This window comes from Hakea prostrata, chromosome 5 (assembly GCF_041222555.1).
Source record: "Hakea prostrata isolate BN-2017 chromosome 5, UWA_Hpros_2, whole genome shotgun sequence".
Classification (NCBI taxonomy): Eukaryota; Viridiplantae; Streptophyta; class Magnoliopsida; order Proteales; family Proteaceae; genus Hakea; species Hakea prostrata.
The window spans coordinates 27,591,445-27,610,924 of record NC_142604.1 but is presented as its reverse complement, the minus strand read 5'-3'; the positions used below and the strand labels follow the sequence as shown (position 1 = coordinate 27,610,924).

Here is a 19,480-nt window from a genome sequence, read left to right as displayed (position 1 = left end):
ACTCCTTTTTTTTTTTTCCTTTCTCTCCATGGCGCAGGAAGCAGCGGCAGTAGCAGCAGCAGATTTCAGTCAGAACTGAAAAACGATAGTGCAGCGGCAAATTTCATATAATTGCTTATTATGTTTGCGATAGGTTTTTTGCAAAGAATCAGAAAATTGCGATTGGTTTGAAAAAAAAATCAGAGAATTGCGATGGGTTTGAAAAAAATTCAGACGAAGGAGGTAGGTCTTCGTTTTTTTCTCTTTTCTTTTCCTAGTCGAACTTAGGCTCTGATACCATGTTGAAAAAGCCGATTGTGGTAGAATGGCTTAATATGATCAATGTGATCTCAAGTCCTCTATTTATAATAAAGTGAAAATAACACTATTACATTAATACCCTTACTTGGGTAACAATAAAATAGAAAATTACATGAATACAAACTCTAATAGAGTTGGACTCCTAGTAGACTACAACAGATGTAATGGAATTGACTACATGAGTAGAGTTGGTGGATTGAAAAAAGGTACTAGCTTTTAGTTTTCACATCATGCCCTTCTGCTTTGCTTATTCCATGTTCTTTTTGAAAGCCTTGGGCCACCTACGTGGCCAAAGGTGATTAGCATTCTTAGGGTAGATTTCCCTTTCCGTTATAGCTGTGAGAAAAACCTTTCTCTTGAATCTAGAATATACCTAACTCGTAAGATTTTTAGGTGTGGGAAATTGATGAAGGGAAGCATAAAGCTGGTTCTGTGCTTCACACCTTGGGTTGGCCGCTTGACAGTAAAACATATGGTGGATCGTTTTTGTACCACATGAAAGATAGACAGGTACTTCTTTCTACCTATCGATACATTAATGAATGGTTGATGTAGCTTGCCTTCTGATTGAATAAGCTTGTCTGATTATTAATTATTGAGATTAAATTTTTAAAATTCTTATTTACATAGTGACTCCTTTCTTTCATCCTCTCTGCTAATGTTGATGGTTTGAGACTTTGCTAATTGCCAAAGTATTTCAATTGAGCTGCTTGTATGATTTATGTGGGGGTATGAATGACATATGTGATATTTGCACTGCTAAGGCTGCCCGATTGGCTTAGAAAGACCTTATATGGACCATGGATGCCTTGAGATTGTTGTTTATGGGTTATTTGGTCTTGGTGTACTAGGCCTAATAAGTCAACAAGTTATGGGCATGATCTGACATCTTAGCACAAAATTAGGATTGGATAGATGTCTTAGCTTCTAAGCTAGAATATTTTGAGTCAGATTAGGATATCAATATCTGACTAAGCATTCTGTTCTGAATCTGTTAACTAGGGTAATGGTGTGAGTGATTAGGAGCAAGGTTTAAATTTCAGTTTCAGATGTATCGGTTGAATGATTTGAATGTATGTATAATTTCATTTTGTATCTTATTGGAGATACATTTTGAAAAGTGCAATACATGTGGAGATAGTCAGGATACACATGGAAATAAACTTTTGGAATAAAGAAGAATATAACATTGCTATACTCCATTGACAAAGGCATCCTGCATTGGGGCGGAGCGAGGATTCAACATTGGGGGGGGGGGAGGGAGAGTAATGAGAATCCAAATCACCTCCCCGACGGGCAAGCACTAATGCCTTTTAGCACACATACTGTGTGGGGCCCACTGGGGTTCCACCTCCCAATTATTTTATCATATTCAAACATGGGTGCTCACACTTAAAAATATAGGTAGATTATTAGGAGGACAAAAAATGCAGGTAATACAAAATTATAGGTAGATTATTAAAAATATATTGAAACAAAGCATGAGGGCTAAAATTGTGCGAGTAGATTTGTTAAAATTTAAAACTTTAAAAAATTCTGAACAATAGTTACTAAATTTAGGATTAGTAAATTATTAAGAATTTTTTTTAAGGAAAAAAAGTAGCATGACAATTAAGTAGAAAGAATGAATTATCAAAGAAATAAGATCAAAGATAAAGATTGGCACAATAAAAGTAAATAATGCTAATATGGAAGTGACATAAGTGAAGTGAAGAACAAGATGTAGAAGTAGAAGAAGAAATAAAAAGAGAGAAAATACTCAAAGGACAGAAGAAAGAAAGAAAGAAGGTAGGGGAGAAATTGTGGGAGAAATTGCAGGAGAAAAGATAGGTTTGAAGTCCATTAACTAAAAATGGGGAAACCAGTCAATCTCCATAAATCAAGTGGGAAAAAATTCAATGGTTTTGATTAGATCTGATAAAATCAATGGTTGAAATTCCAAACGTCCAGCTAATTAGGTAGTTAAAACTTAAGATTGAAATTGCTATTAGAAGGGATTGAAATTTTAGGAGAAAGTTTAGGATTCACGTTTCTTATGATTGGTGATTCCTTAATATTGATTTCTAATATTTTTTGTTTTGTTTTGTGTGGGGTGGCAAATAATGTATTTCACATATGGAAAGAGAAAATTATGGGAAAAATAAAGAGAATACTAAAATTTTTGAAAACATCGAGGGGACCCCTCGGTGGCCCTTGATTAGCTCCATCCCTGTTCCTGTAGATGCTTATCAGATCTGACTCTAAGCTGACAATTAATGTTGTTAATGGGATATTGTAGTTCAAGCGCTTTTGAGAGTGCAAGGTATACAAAGGAAATCCTTCAAGATGATACTATGCTCCTCCTTGAAAAGAGTCTAGGCATGTGTGGCGAAAACAGAACCAACCGAACCAACCGGCAGATTGCATTGCTGTTCAGATGGAAAAAGTTTAGTTGCAAGGGAGTCTTCAGGTTCCCTAGTTAGCTAAAGTATGTAATCAAGAAGGATGCAGAGTCATATGGTTATTACAGAGTGTAATTCTGCTTTTATTCCTGTCTGGGATATCGGGAATGTCCTCCTTGGTTGGAACCACGCCCCTCCTCTTGGGTGTTCCAGGGGATTATATATACTGTACTTCTTTCTTCTATAATAGAAAAGATTTCTTATCTTGGGAAGAACATTATTGGTCATAAACATAAATGGAGAATAATGTTTCACCTAACAAATGGCCACCAGAAACCGTATGGAATTATGTTTTAGGCTGAATAAGTGTACATATCTCAAATAAAGTCAATGGAGTTTTGTCTTAGATTGGTTGGCAACAAACACCACACCATGTTTTGTACCATATGTTCTATTGTCTATTCTACATATTCTTTTAAAATTTTAAATACTATAAGATGTAATTGCAAGTGAACCATTTAAATTATGCATCTACAGATGAACGTAGTATTGATTAACTATTTAAGAAATGGTAAAATTAGAAACTAAAACTTAAAACATTGCAGCGAACTAATAGATGCCCAAGTACAGTGAACAACACAAAGACACTCAAGTACAGGGAGCAATGGTCTCCTTGTCTCAACAGCAGTCCTGTGACTGTCTACTAGCATGAACCATGATATGCTGGATCTAGTCCACTCATGGTCCTATGGAGTTGCACATTGTTTACCTGGAAGCTGAATGTGGCAATCTTCCCCGGTTAAAAGCAACTAAGCTTTGGTCAATTAATGTGGCAATCCCTACAAGTTTATTCTTGTATATTCGAGTGTGGATGGGTTATGTGGCAAAGAATTAAAGGATCCGTTTGATACCCTATTAAAGTTTCTGGTGTTGCTTTGAGAAACAAGAAAATCACCCACCATTTGATAAATTTGTTTTGCTTCAGGTGCTTTTTGAAAAATAAATTACAATTAATGAAAATTTCTGCTCAACAAACAAACAAACAATTTGACAATGTTGTTGCATCCGTTTCTCAAAGAAAAAGCTGCATACTGGCTAGGTTTAAGTGAAACAGATTTAGAGATACCATGGAGTTCTGCATTCTAAACATAAGAATCCTGCTAAAATCCTGCTGATACTGTTTTTGCTTCCAGAAACAATTTTATCAAAGCCCAGCAATGTTTGAAACTATTTCTGGTGTTTTTCGAAGTAGAAACACTTGATGGGTTATCAAATGGGGCGTAAATTTCCAGTACGTTTCCCCCAGTCCTGGTCAAAGCCAGCAGGATCTGGTTGAAATTGTGACCAGAAGCTCTTGATATGTGGTATATCTACCTTTTTGTCCCATTTTGGTGAGATGTTACAAAGTACAAACAGTTCCAAAAATTTCAGAAATTTTTGGTACTGTTTTGTGTATTTGCAGGGTTTTTTTTTCCCAGTGGTTTTATAACTATCGAGATTTCAAAATTTCAGAAATTTTGAAACAATCTGTTTTGTGTATCTTTAATTCGTATCTGATATTAGTCTTGATTGCAGGGTTTTGTCAATGAAGTTCTGCTAAACTATACTGCCTTTTTAAAAGATTCACTTCCTTCCTTTATGAATCTATTTTTATAACGATTCGTTTTGGAATTGGTCTTGGATATAACCAAATTGACCTGCTTAGGTTTTTTGTCAATTTTATCGTCTTAATTTGTCAATGCATGATCCTTGTCCAGATTTGATTTCTAACATTTGGTAGGTTCCTTACTTTTTTTGTTGGACAATGCAGGTTTCAATTGGCCTTGTGGTTGCATTGGATTATAAAAATCCTTTCTTGAATCCATTTGAAGAATTCCAGGTAATCATAAGCCTGTAAAAGAAGAGAACTGAAGGGAGAGAAAAGTGAGGATCAAATAGAGTGTGTAGTACCCTTTTTGGCTGCCAAGTTATTTACTTATAAGAAAGAAAAATAGGAAGTAACTACAAAGAGCTCCCTGCATAAATATTTTTTTTTGGTAATGGCTCCCTGCATAAATATTTACTGGATAGAAAAGTGAAGATCAAATAGAGCGTGTAATATCCTAATTGGCTGGCATGTTATCTGCTTATAAGAAATAAAACTAGACAGTAAATACAAAGAGCTTCCTATTTAAATTTTTACCCCATAAGCCTCTTAGACTGTCACAGCATGATAATAATTGGCTACCATGGTTATCACAGTTTCTAGGACCCTGCATGATAACACTTCTGTTGTCTTACATGTTTCTATTCCAAAAAATATTTTTGTATGTCTGTTACTGGAATGATTTCTGATCCTCCCACCCGCACCCGCACCCCAACCCCCACACTCACCCTCCCACCCCCCACCCCCCCACCCCCAAAAAAAAAGAAGAAAAAGATAAAAGAAAAATAAATAAAATAAAAGAAGAAAGAAGGAAAAAAATGATGAAATTCGGAATAATGGCTTGTGATTTTGAATCCATTTGAAGACTTCTAGGTAAAGATAAGCCTATGAAATAAGAAAACTGAAGGGAGTAAAAAGTGAAGATCAAGTACACTGTGCAGTGCCCTTTTTGGCTGCCAGGTTATCTACTTATAAGAAAGAAAATATATCTATAATAGATTGGAAAATTTTCTAGAATAGGTCTAGGTGTAAGACTACCATTAGGGGATAAAATAAGATGAAAGTACCACATACCCCCTCTATGTTGGTGCAGAGATATCAACCATGCCTGGCATGCAAATGATTGGATGATAAGCATGCTGGGTAGGCAACTAGACCCTATGTATACACATCCGCTAAGGTGCACACTTATCAAACCTTGCCTCATCCGAAGTTGATGCTTATAGTGGTACTTGGGATTTAGATAATATGCTAACAAGGAATAAGAAGAAATAGTGAAAAGCACTGAAATTTAATAATAATAAGTTGGAAATTATAAACAGTAATCTACGAACTATAAACTCACCAGCCATACATAGTGGATGCTGCAACTGCCTCTCCCATCTTTCCTGGATAATGTCGAGAGATTTCTTATTACCCTTTGGTAGATTGTTTGTAGCTATTGATTCTTCATATTAACTGTGGCCCTTATGTGTGGTAAAGTTGGCTTTTTTTTTTGATCTATCAACTTTAGCACAGCCACCAAGAACCCATACCACTGTCCTCGGACTATCTCAGAAGCAATTACTAGACATGGTGGCTTGTGTTGCTCTTCCTCCTAGGGTTGAAGAACCCTCATAGTTGAACCACGCTTGAGATGTAAACCTGGACCTAAAGCCAGTCTTCTTGGTCTGAAAACTTTGTAATGCAATCAGTTGGTAGCAAACCTTGTAATCTCTGGCCTAACTGGGTCACCACTACACCTTGTTCTCATCAAGTTTAATGCAAACTCATGGTGATAGATGAAGTTGCCCGATCCACCACTTGTCACAATCCTCAGTTGACCCATGTCCTTTAGCATTAGGTCATTGCAATGTGTAGCACAAGGAGTCCATAAGAGTTTGTACCTGGAATTTTGCATCATCTCCATCCTAGCCTTCTTGAAGTTGCACCCATTATCAGTAACAGTTTGTACCATATAATCCACTCCAACCTCCTACACTACATACTTTAGTAGCTTATAGATATACTTTGCATCCTTCTTCTCCTTGGATGCATCCAATGACTAGAGGAACATTGTCCTTCCATTGTAGTTCAACGTAAAGATGATGATGGATTGTCTAGTGGGACTAGTCCAACAGTTGCATGTCCTTTTTACTAGATAATGCCCCATATAGGCTTCAAGCCGTCAGTGTATGTCTTCAACTTTCCTTCTGTTGTGGCAAATATACATTATAGATCTTGTATGGAGTTGGCCCCAGCACTTTGCTAATCTCATCAAACATTGCATTATAATGGGGCCTTTGGGTTGCATTTGCTGGAATGCTATGGTAGAAAGCCAAATTGGAAAAAGCAAGCCCCACTTTCTCCTTCACATTGGTCCATGTGTGCTTTAGCTTTTTTTGCTTGCTCTCTAACCTTTTAAATAGAGTGGGATTTGTGCGGAGAATCTACATATTTGGATTAGTGGGTGCTGCAGATGAAGCTCAACCATGTGGGGGCCGTAGGGCTTGGGTGGGATCTGGCTCCTCCCTGACACTAGCTCCTCCTCATAGGTTGGGATCAGCCTCCTTGAAGCTTTGGCTCTCTAGAGGACCCTACACCCTTGGCCCTTTGCCACCTCCTCATCTCATTGAGCCTGTATTGCTCTTTGCTCATCTGCATGGCTCTCCTCATTTGTGCTGCTTCCCATGACTTATAAAGTGCATACTCTCATGGCTCCTCTAGATCAAAGTCTTTTTCTCCTAGAGTTGGAAGGTCATCTAGGCAAGCATCTGCAAACTGCTCTTTTCTAGGCAAGCATCCTACTGTATCCTATTCTCCTTCCTCTTTTCTATTCCACCCCACAGATGTTGAGCCATAGTTGGATCTCTGCAGGAACCTTGGGGCATCTAGTTACATTCCTATCCTCTCCAGCTAGATGCCACTTTAATCTAGTGCCCCACCTCCAGTATGTTTCCTGCAGTAATTGCACTCAAGGTTCTTCATATCTATGGGGATTGACCTCCCGTGCAACCAAGCAATGTCTCCCATCTTTCAAATTATAGCCACTGATGTGCCTAATCTTCAAAAGCAGTACAAAAGCTCTGGTTGTAAGCCTTAAACACAAATAAAACATATACTCAGTTACTCCTAAAGTTTAGAATTTTTTGGCTTCTTAAAAATATTTTTATAATTATTTATTAATTATAATTAACTAAATTAGATTTAATAACATAATCATCATCATAAAAAACCTTTCCAATAATTACATACATACTTGTAAAGTTGTAATGGCATTCTCCTATTTTTAAGTATTACATATAAAATAATTAGTATTTTATTTTAATTGTTAAATAATTCCAGAATATATTTAAATCTTCAAATAATTAATAGTATGTAATCATCAACCAAAAATTAAATTCAACCCCATCATGACATAGATAAAGTGATGATGTCTCACATGCATTGAATTCAATTTCATATATCATGTATTTTTACTAATATTTTTCAAAATGCATAGTTTGGAAAGTATTTTTAAAAATCTAAAAAGTAAAAAGTAAAAAGTATGAGCGTTTATAAAATAATAAAGGGTAAATATCACTTACCTCCCCTCTTAGCTGGACAAATAGCACTTACACCCCCTCTTAGTTGGATAATATCACTTACCTCCCCTCTTACCTAGCAAATATATCAAATACCTCCCCTCTGTTAACTTTTCCGTTAAATTTAACTTTTTCCATTAAATATTTTTCTAAAATCCCAAACTACCCTTGGTTAAAAATATTTTTTATTTTAAACCTAAATTATCGTAATCACCCTAGCAGTGAAAATACTAAATTACCCTCAATTAAAATAATTATTAAAACCAAAACACCATAGTCAAATCCAAATTATCTTTAATTATTAAAAGCCCAACATACCCTCTCTTTTTTTAAATTTTATCACACGATTAAAAAAACACATACTACTATCAAGTAAAATTAAAAATGCAATTTAAATAAAAAAGGTATGTTGATAAAATCAAATACGTACTACTATTTGGGTTTTTTAATTGTTTGATAAAAAATTAAAAAAAAAATGTTGGGCTTTTAATAATTAAAGATAATTGGGTTTTAACTATGATATTTTGGTTTTAATAATTATTTTAATTGAGGGTAATTTAGTATTTTAATTTCTATAGGGTTTAAAATAAAAAATATTTTTAGTTGAGGATAGTTTCGGGTTTTAGAAAAATATTTAACGATAAAAGTTAAATTTAACCAAGAAAGTTAACAGAAGGGAGGTGTTTGATATATTTGCTAGGTAAGAGGGAAGGTAAGTGATATTATCCAACTAAGAGGGGGTGTAAGTGCTATTTGTCCATCTAAGAGGGGAGGTAAGTGATATTTACCCAATAATAAATCTAACAACACAATCATAGATCGATCTCCTAGACTAAGTATATATTAATCTTAGTGATGTGAACCAAATTCTAGGGTTGTAACTTGTAGGATTATTGCCCTAGAATTGGGTTCACTCTAGGATCCTCTTTCTGGGAACTGGCAGTCTTTTAGGGTTGTGGAAGCTTGTAATTGAAGAGCTCTTGAGGTTGGCAAATGTTAGAGTTAGGTCTTGGAGGTTTCGGCCCGCTTGAGGGTTGAAGGAATATGGGTTTGGGGGGGTTAACACTATGCTGTAATTGGGTTTCAGACATGTGAACTAGGTAAAGGATCTGGTTTCAAGGTTTTAAGGCTGAAAAGAAGGTGCTAGGGTTTTAGTGGTTGCTGTAGTTTAATTCCAGAATTGAAATTCCAGGTTAGGACTTTAAGGGATGCTGTTATAAGGTTTGGTTAGGCTTAGGAGGGGGCTGTTGTTTAATGCTTTATAATTTCAGGTTGAGTCTAATAAATTTGGGTCAGTCCTAGATGGATTTGGATGTGTTTGAAAAGTCCCGAAGGGTTTGGGATTCTTGGATTTGATTGGGATTGGGATCGAGTGTAGGAGAAGGGGTGGACATGCTAATCCAATAGGGCAAGGTGATTGGATTTGAGGTTGGAGAGATATAGGTGTTCAAAAGTTGGGTGAAATTCTGGGTTGAGGTTGAAGATGAAGTGCAGGAATTTTCAGACTTAGGGTTAATGGTTTGGTCAAGGTAATAAGGGTAGGTTAGGTTCTAGGGGATGGGGCAATTCTTTCGGCAGAGGAAGGGAGTCCTAAAGGGAAGGGATGAGAGAGAATTAGGGGTTGGGTTGGTTCTGCTATCACTGGGATGGAAGGGGGAGTCTTGCGGGTGGAATGGAGAAGGAGGAAGGGGCTGGAATGGGGAAGGGAGGGGCTGTATTACTTGGTGTTGGACATGAGCTGCTGTTGAGGTTGAATGGCTGCTGGGACCTGAAGATTGATTGCTGAAATTGAAGAAGAATGGCTGAACTTGAAGAAGAAGAGCTTTAAATCTGCCGTGTCCCTCCCAAGAAGACCATGACCCACTTGCCTCCAATCTCATAATTTTATTCATCGATCTCAACTTGTCTTACAATGAAGTAAGTGGGCTATTTATAGCCTTACAAGTGAAGGGAAAAGACTTGGATTCTCATAAGGAAACTTGACTCAACTAAGGAATCCCTTTAGGGACTAGGGATCCCCTTTACAACTCAATAAATAATAACCACACAAAAAAAAAAAAAAAACCATCTTGGAAAATAACATGTAATCGATTCCAATTGGGGCTCTATCTTTAACTCTAATTTTTACTTAGTATTTTCACCCCCAAAAACTTAATAACTAACTTTAGAGGACTCAAATCCAAATCCTACGAGTAGATATGGAGTCCTAATAATTAGGAGATTAAAGTGCACCCAAGTTGTGGGATCCCAACCTAATTGGGAATCTCACCTACCAAAGAACTCGCAAATAACTTGCAAAATAATAAACAAGAAAATAAAATAAAAATAAATCTAGGGGTCTAGATGATACTGGACTCAATGAAACCCAGATCTAAGACACCCGAACTATGTCAAAATGAACAAAATTCCCCTATAAGATTTCAGCCAGCCCTTTGGTGTGCCAATTGGGCCTGGGGTTTGAACCCAATTATAGAGGGACATCACCTTGTTCACATCACTCAAAGCCATCCAACATCATTTAAGCCATCAAGTCTGAAGTCCTAGGGTTTGGGGAAGTAGCCCTAGGCCCTATGGAACCCTTGGAGTCAGTTTACATCACACAAGAGTACGAGACATGAAGTACTGGTAAGATCTGATCCATTGCTCTAAATACCGGACAACACTCCCGTGTCATGGTCATTGGTCTTGGAATATTTATTCAAGTAGTCAGATACTGTGAATCTGTAGTTCTCATTGTCAACATAAGCTAGATATCCCAACCTAGGGAATGTATTATCGGGGAATGGACTATAAGAGGATGCTAATTGAATTGGCCTAACTGGATATAATAGTTATCCAAAGATGAGTCCACAAATGATGCACCTAATATTGATCCATCCCTATACCTATATGCAGACATACCACCATCATCAACGGGTGACCCCCATATCCAGCAACTCAACCATATACTCCATAAGGACTATAACCATGAAGCAAGTAGAAAATAGGGTGAAGAAAGACAAATTACCGATGACTTTTGAGTGAAAAAGAGGCTAAGGAGGCAAAAATGGGGGAAATTCCCGAAATTTTGACCAGCGACACGTAGAGTTTTGTGAAATTTTGAAGAACTCAACCGAGATTTGGGACTTTTAGATAGGATTTTCGCAAAACTCAGTTGAAACTAGGGAAAAAAATTTCACCTCCCTGGTTTTTTTTTCTGGGAGGAAAAAAACGAAAATTTGGGGGTCTCGACTGAAGTTTGGACTATAGAAGCAAGAATAGAAAATTTGGGAGCTTTGAACAAACCTTGCTTTCAATCTTTAAAAATCTCCAAAGGAACAGCAATGTAGGTGAAGAAAGACTAAAGGAGTGTGGGATTTTAAATGAAAATGGGGTTGAAAGAGGTAAAAATCACAAAAAATGGTAGGTAAGGGTTGAAATTTCACTGGTGGTAGTTTTGCAAAATGTCTCATAACTTGAGCGAAACTGGGGAACTTATAACCTGGGCGGTGTGTCTAGTCGAAACCAACGAAAAAAATATCGCTTTGGTTGTTTTGTCTCGGTTCACTAGAAAACCGAAATTTTGGTCAAAATTTTTTGACCAAAATTTGTACTATGCTCTGAGCTTATCCAAAACTAGAAGGCTAATGAGTGTGTGCTGGCCCATCAGACCCAGTAAGTAACTTAGCCCAAAAGCTAGTGTGGGAGGAGGCACTTTTAACTTTGCTTTCTAAAATCAGATTGTTCCTTTTCTATCATATGACCAAGTAATTCTATGTGAATTATTGTCCACAAGGTCTTGGGTTGTGGTTTTGATGGTGCCACTTAATGATGGTTATGGTTAAATCTCTACAGCAGAATTGAGGTCATGTTGAACATGTCAATGAAGAATGCTTAACACATCTCCAGACTCAAAATTGGAAAACAAACCCCATGCGGTGTTGAGTGTTGTGAGAGTATCAGCTACCTTCTCGGATGAAACTTTTGGTGGAATCATTTAAATGCTTATAGACAGGTTACAATTGTTCTTGTTGGATTTTAAAGATAAATCCTCTATGGTTGTTTTTCATATGTACCTTCTGATTTTTTTTTTCAATTAATATAACCAGCTCTTTTTATTCACTTGTAGAGAATTCAGTCTAACTTTTCTTAGACATCTTAAATAAGTACTTGAGATCATCAGCTTCCTAATTATTTGTTGCTCCTCTGCTAGAAATTGAAACAACATCCTCGTATTAAACCTCTGTTGGAAGGTGGGACTGTTCTCCAGTATGGTGCTCGGACTCTGAATGAGGGCGGTTTTCAGGTGCATCAATTATCTTTCTTGACAATGATGTAGAGAGGAATCTCAAATTACAAGAAGGAGATAAGAATGAGATCTCCTTATTTCAGTCCCATGCCACTCCTTAAGTTTGGGATCCACCATATGATTCTCAATGAGAATTGAGAAGATTTCACATGTCACTGCTACAATGCCACTGGCCAAATTCATTGTTATTGTTGTTGTCATTGTTATTGTTACTGCAAATATGAATATGATGCTAGTTAAATTTCAGTCTATTCCATATCCAGTTTTTCCCGGTGGAGCAATTATTGGATGTTCAGCTGGCTTCTTAAATGTGCCAAAAATAAAGGGAACGCATACTGCGATGAAATCAGGTATTATCTTCTTATATTGTATTCTCATATTGTATTTTTGTGAATGAATCTTAGATCCCCTGGCTTAGCTTATGTAAAATTATGTTAAGAAGTAGTCACATATTTTTTCATTATATCTTTTCATTGAATGCTACCTTAAGGAAATTCATATAAAGAAATGAAGAAATGATAAGAAGAATATTTATGTAGATGCTGTTTTATTTCTCTTTTTTTTTTCTTTTCAAGTGCAATCTTGATTAATTCACTAGTTTGGTGCCATCTTCTTGATTTTTATGAAATGCTAGTGACGTCTTTTACATGATAGAAGATTTAAAAAGTGTTAAATACATTTATTATTTAATTAGCATGTAATTATCAGGTTCGTTCATAGGATGATAGGCGGTTGTACCCAATATACTCCTTGTAGCATATCAGTTAGGGCCTAGATTTTGTACTAGTATATGCTCATGATACCCTAGTTACCTGTGAGTACACAGATCTTGATCTCAGTATTTAATGGGTGTTTTTTATTATTTTTCCCTTGGTATCTGATTTGGGTCAACTGGATGGCCAGAAATTCTTCTCCATAACCTCAAGGCAGTCCATTCTTTCTATTGTTAGTTTCTGTTCCCCATGTGTTTTATTTCTCTCTTCTTCTCTTTATCCCTACAGCAGTACGCTTTCTGCCAGAGTATTTCTTCATCCTTTCCATCCCTTTATAGTTAGTTCCATTGCTGTATTTACTTCTTAAACTGCTGGTTTGTTTATTTTCTGTTCTATAGATCCTGTTTGGTGCTTGGTAAAATGTTGGTTTGGGTTTAGGAGTTTGAGTTTTTCTATTGTCTTCTTCCATTGGATGTATACTTGCACCTGTATTGTATAAAGTTGATCACATTATTGCTTGCAGGAATTTTCTATATTTATTTGAATGTAATGCCCCTAACTCCCTTGCATAGTAGCATGGATTAATCATATAAGGATTCTAAAATTGTTCTCTTGAGTCATTAGATATTTGCACATTACTTATAATCTTGATTTCTGAATTTTAATCCATATTGTTCTGAGAGTGAATTCAATTATTTGCTGTGCAATCCCATCCCCTTTTCTGTTATAGTCTTAGTTGGCTTAGGATCCTGTTTCTTGTAGAATACCCTAGTTTCTAGGGCTGTCCTACATCACACCATCTCAATTCTCCTGAAATATATGAGTCTTAAGGGAAGATTTAGCCCTTTCGTTGTCACCTTGAAAGTCTTCCCCAAGAATTTCTCATCAGCCCTTGCTCTACTCAAGACAAATCTGGATAACTCCTAATTTATTGCCTCCTCTCCCTCTTGAGATCCCCATTTGAACCTGAAAAGAGTCCATCCTCCAAAATCTCCTCCCTTGGTGATTGAAAGTCCTCACCTGCACCATCATCTCCCTTGATCTCTCCTAGCACGGCAAAGGAGTTTGAACCCATTATGGTTTTTCTGTTGCCCTTAAGCTTTGAATTTCCTATTAACTTTTGCCATGCAATTGCCTCATCTTCTCTTCCATTCCCTTTTTTCTTCTTATGATGCTTTCTGTTTCCTCTTCCTTTGGTCTCCAAAATTCTGCCCGATTCTGGTTGGTAAAATTCCGGCCAGAAGATACACTAAAGGCTTCAGGCCTCCCAACAGCACGGTTAATAGTTTCATACTTGCATGGCTGATCACATTGCAAACAGAACAGCTCTGAGTTCCTGATTTACAGATTACACGCTGTTGGAACACAGAGCCATCATCCACATACACATGAATCATCTCCGGTAATTGCTTGGTAATATCTACTTCCACACAAGTCCGAGCCTAAGACCACCCCTCCATTGATTTGGTCATATTGTTAGTTACTAATGGCCTCCCAGTGACAATCCCAGTCGTATTTATACTTGCTGCAGACCAATAATGAGAAGCAGGTTCTGGAATCACACCCAAATAGGAGCACTGATCAACTCAATTCTCTAACACCCCCTCTGGCCTCCAAGGCTAGACTATTAGTGGTTTTATTTGAACAAACAATGGTGCCATTTCCAGGATCCTCAAGCAATCACTACCAGGTTGAACTTGGAAACAATAAGCCACTCTGTAGCAACTAGCAAGTGAACACTCACATGATCGATCCATAATCTTCCATTTCTTCAGCAGCACTTCTTTTGCAAAGAGGAAGCTTGTCAACCCCAATGAAATCTCCCTCCAGAGTTATCTGTGGATACATCCAAGAACAGAGAGTTCTGTGGCAGCTCCCTCTGTGACACCAAGGGAGAAGATTTTGGAGGATAGCTGAAAGTCCTCACCTGCACCAGAGGGGATGAAATCTCCCTTGGTGATTGAAAGTCCTCATCGCAGCTGCAGCAGTCTCCTTCTTTGCACTCCCCGCAGACTTCCCACCCTCACCATGTGTGGCCCAGAATTAGCTCATTTTCTTCTTCCTATATCTTACCCCTCCTCTAACTGCATAGCAACAGAAGGGGATGCATTCCCTTTGGCCATCAAACTTCCTAAGAACTTCTCTCTCCTGGGAAATAGCATAATTACTTAATGGTTGGTATTCATCCTTTTTGTACTTCACTATCCATATTCCTCAATACTTGATTAACACATATTTCATTGTTTAAAATTTAAATCCTCTTGGGCTCTGTACACTATCAAGTCCCTTTTTTGTCATTCTACTTCTTTGCCTTGTTGACTGCTTGAGACTCAAATTGTTTTGTAATAACATGGGACCCTTAAAATACTATCTGCCCTGTTAATTGTATTTCTAAGAGTCATTATCTGAACTTGTGTCTGATGAATCTCTTACTATTTATAGGAATGCTAGCAGCAGAAGCCGCATTTGGTGTGATTAGCAAAGGTACGGAGATGGAAACATATTGGGATAATTTAAGGAAGTCATGGATATGGAAAGAACTGTACGGAGCTCGGAATTACCGCCCGGTTAGTAATGCCATTCAAATTTATCTTTCACTTCCCATTTTTTGTTCTCTTCTATGCAAGTTGTCATCTGAAGGCCATACTTTGATGGTCAATGCGACTTCAATTGTGCACAATTTCAAATTGAGCATTCTGAAAATTTTTATGTATGGTATGATGTACAGAATACGAAAATAATTTTTTTGTTGTATAACATTAACAAAGAAGAGCAGGATAAAGAGAGGAGAGGGGAACTGTAGATAATGCAGCCCTTATTTGGGAGGCCAAGCAGAGGCAGCAGTTCACCAGAATCCTCGTAAAACAAAGCTAAATCTAGTTATTTTCAAACAGCACTGTAGGTGTTATATGTATATGTATATTATATTATATTATATTATATTATATTATATTATATTATATTATTTTTATTATTATTATTTTATTTGAGGGTAGGGAGTTGTTTGGGGTCCTTTTAACAGTGGCTTTGGGGATAGCACTAATATGGATAGGAGGAAGACTGACTTGAGACGTCCAAAAAGTAGGCATTACTTGAGGGAATTTAGGGATCTAAGATCTATGGCATGCTAGGGCTCAGATGAGGCTAAAATGGCAAGGTGGGTAGACATAAGAGGCTGGTTTCCCCTAAATGAGGTTTTAATTTGGCTTTAATTTGGTTTACTGAAGATGTAGGATTCTAATAGGAGTCCAATTAGAGTTTGTATAGGAGTAAAATTAGAGTTTGTATTCATGTAAAATTATATTCCTTGTAATATTCTACTTTCCACTTAATTATAAATAGAGGGCTTGAGATCATGGATCAATAAGCAATTCCACAACAATTACAACATGGCATCAGAGCCTAAGTTCGATTTCTCTTCTTCAATTCTTATTTTCCTTCCGTAAAACCCATCGCAGTTGCAGAATTTTCTGCAACCATCGCAGGAATTTTCTGCAACTGTAATACCATCGTAGAGTTCTTTCTTCTACAACAATTGCAGAATTTTTTTTACAACCATCGCAGGTTTTTTTCTGCAACTATCGCAGAAATTCAAATTCAGAAATTTTCTGCACCTATCGATTCTTCAGTTTTGGACAGAAATCTGCCACTGCAAGAACAAGAAAAAGGAGGGAAAGAAGAAGAGAAGAGGAACCCTGCTGATACCACCGCTGCTACAGCTGCTGCTATCGTCAAGAACCCTGCTGCTTCCACCGCTGCTACTGGTGCTCCTATCGTTGCTGCTACTGGTGCTGCGCTCATCGCTACTTCCGCCATCGACCAAAGAAACAAAAAGAAAAAAAAGAAAGAGAAAGTCCATCGATCTGCTTCTAGCTTGCAGGGACTGTGAGTTGTTTTCCAGTGAGACTGCAATTTGCTTTCACCATCGATCCATCGCCTCTGCCATCACCATCATCGTCCCAAGTACACCATCCCTTTTCTGATCATCATCGCCTTTGCAATTTTTTACCTTTCTCTGTGATTTGCAATTTGTTGGACGATGATGAAATCCCTTTATGCCCATCGCCTCACTAAACCAGACCAGTCCTTTGGCCGAACCAGAATTTTCTTTTTTTCAAATTTCCAAACCAAATTTAGACCATATTTTGGTTCTCTTTGACCAAACTATATTATTATTTTTTTTTCTTCTTCTTCTAATCTACTATTCTGTTAGAGAGAGAGAGAGAGAGAGAGAGAGAGAGAGAGAGAGAGAGAGAGAGAGAGAGAGAGAGAGAGAGAGACAAAAGAAAAAAAAAGAAAAGAAAAATAAAGGTAGATCTGTTTGAGTTGTTTGACTATTGCATTCTGCGACATTTCTGTTACTTCGAAAGGGTGAAGACTGAAGAATTGCAGATAATTTTGTCAACATGACAACTATTGATGATACTCCTGCTCCCACTGGCTCCGAACATTACCACACTCTTCATCCTCTTTCGGTAAGATTTGATGGGACAAATTATTTGATTTGGTCCCAATCTGCTTACTTGACTATTACTGGAAGAGGACTTGTTGAACACATTACGGGCACCACTATCAAACCTACTACCACAGGCGTTTCACAGGATAAATGGATCTCGAATGACTCTCTTATTATGTCATTTTTCTTGAATTCCATGACTCCAAATATTGCCCATGGATTTCTTTTACTTGATACTGCTGCCCAAATCTGGAAGGCTACTACTGAAACATATGGACAGTTGGGGAATGATGCACAGGTTTATGAGCTACGAAAGAAGCTTCATGAGACTACCCAAAAGGAACTGACTGTGGCCCACTATTATGCTGAGTTACGATCTTTTTGGCAAGAGTTGGATCATTATGGGGATTATCACCCCACTAATCCAGATGATGTGGCGACGTATAAGAAGCACATTGATAAAATTCGAGTATATGACTTCTTGGCAGGTTTGAACGTGGAGTACGATCAGATCAGAGTGCAAGTCTTAAGTCGTTCTCCCTTTCTTACACTAGAAAAGTCTTATGCTTTCGTTCAGTGTGAGGAAACTCGTCGATTAGCCATGCTTCATACTCCTATTATGGAGAAATCAACTTTACAGTCTGTTCGCACTAAATCTGATCCGGCTAAGGAGATTGTCAAGTGTGAGCACTGTCACAAACCATATCATACCAAGGCAAATTGTTGGAAATTGCATGGGAAGCCTGCTGATTTTGAGCAAAAACGAGCACAAAGAAAGGGAAAACCAAAGGCTAATATTTCTGAGACAGTTTCCACCACACCCTCTGCAGAAGTTGGTTTTTCACAGGAGAAGTTTGCTACTTTGCGACGTATTCTACAGTCTTCTACTGCCGGTACAGCCTCGACCACTGCTTCCTCTCCTACCCATACCAACTCCTACTTTGCTACTTCAGGTAAAACTTTTACAAGCTTTCAAGCTTCTTCAGTTTCTACTCCTTGGATTATTGATATAGGAGCCACATATCATATGACAGGTTTATCCTCCTCTTTCTTACAATATTCTCCAACTTCTGGAAAGGATAAAGTTTGAATTGCTGATGACTCCTATTCTTCCATTGCTGGAAAAGGGACCATTCAGCATTCTCCATCACTTTCTTTATCTAAAGTTTTACATGTTCCCTCATTCTCTACTGACTTGCTTTTTATCAGTAGTCTTACACATGACTTGAATTGTAAAGTGATTTTTTTCCCATCTTACTGTGTCTTCTAGGATCTGGTCACGGGGAAGGAGATTGGACGTGGTAAGCTAGACAATGGACTTTATTTGCTCGAGCCAATTGGAGAATCTGCGTCTGCTTTGACTACATCTTCTAATCCGGTCCGTTTGGTAATATCAGACCTTCATCAGTGGCACCGTAAGCTAAGTCACCCCCCTCTAGGAACTCTCAAGAAAATATTCCCTGATTTGGTTTCTTCTTGTAATGAGAATAATTTTTTTTTAAAGCCTGCATTTTTGCGAAGCAGACTCGTTCTACTTATTTACCTTCTCTTCATAATAGAAAACCTATTCCTTTTATGCTAATTCATACTGATGTGTGGGGTCCCTACCGACGTGTGTCTATTACTGGCCATAGGTACTTTGTTACTTTTATTGATTGTCACTCTCGTTCTATATAGATTTATCTTTTAAAACAAAAAAAATGAGGCTTTCTGATGTTTCCGTGACTTTCATAATATGATTAAAACTCAGTTCAATGCCATTGTGAAGATCCTTCGCAGTGACAATGGCACAGAGTATATTGATGGTGAATTTCAAAGATATCTCTCTGACTCTGGCATAATACATCAGGCCAATTGCGTTGATACGGCTACCCAAAATGGGGTTGCCGAAAGGAAGAATCGGCATCTCTTAAAGATAGCCCGTTCCATTATGATTGCTATGAATGTCCCTGACCAATACTGAAGTGATGCTATTCTCACTGCTTCTTACCTTATGAATTGGATGCCTAGTAGGATACTTGGTTTTAAATGTCCTAATAAGATTCTTCAGAGAGCCTCTTCTTTTGTTATTCCCCCAAAGGTTTTTGGATGCGTGTGTTATGCCAGAATCACAGCCCACCAGAGTAAGCTGGCT

General features: G+C 37.5%; 1 protein-coding gene across 3 annotated transcripts in view; it reads left to right on the top strand.

Moving 5' to 3' along the window:
* Positions 1–19,480, top strand: part of ETFQO (electron-transfer flavoprotein:ubiquinone oxidoreductase) — a 91,386-nt gene that overhangs the window by 33,398 nt on the left and 38,508 nt on the right. For 2 of the 3 annotated variants that reach the window (XM_089155487.1, XM_089155485.1), the window contains 5 exons: positions 694–810; positions 4,492–4,560; positions 12,082–12,174; positions 12,425–12,527; positions 15,333–15,457. In XM_089155487.1, coding sequence (XP_089011613.1) covers positions 694–810; positions 4,492–4,560; positions 12,082–12,174; positions 12,425–12,527; positions 15,333–15,457 — 507 coding nt within the window. The remainder of the gene's footprint in view (positions 1–693; positions 811–4,491; positions 4,561–12,081; positions 12,175–12,424; positions 12,528–15,332; positions 15,458–19,480) is intronic. The other variant, XM_089155486.1, reaches the window with a different exon arrangement.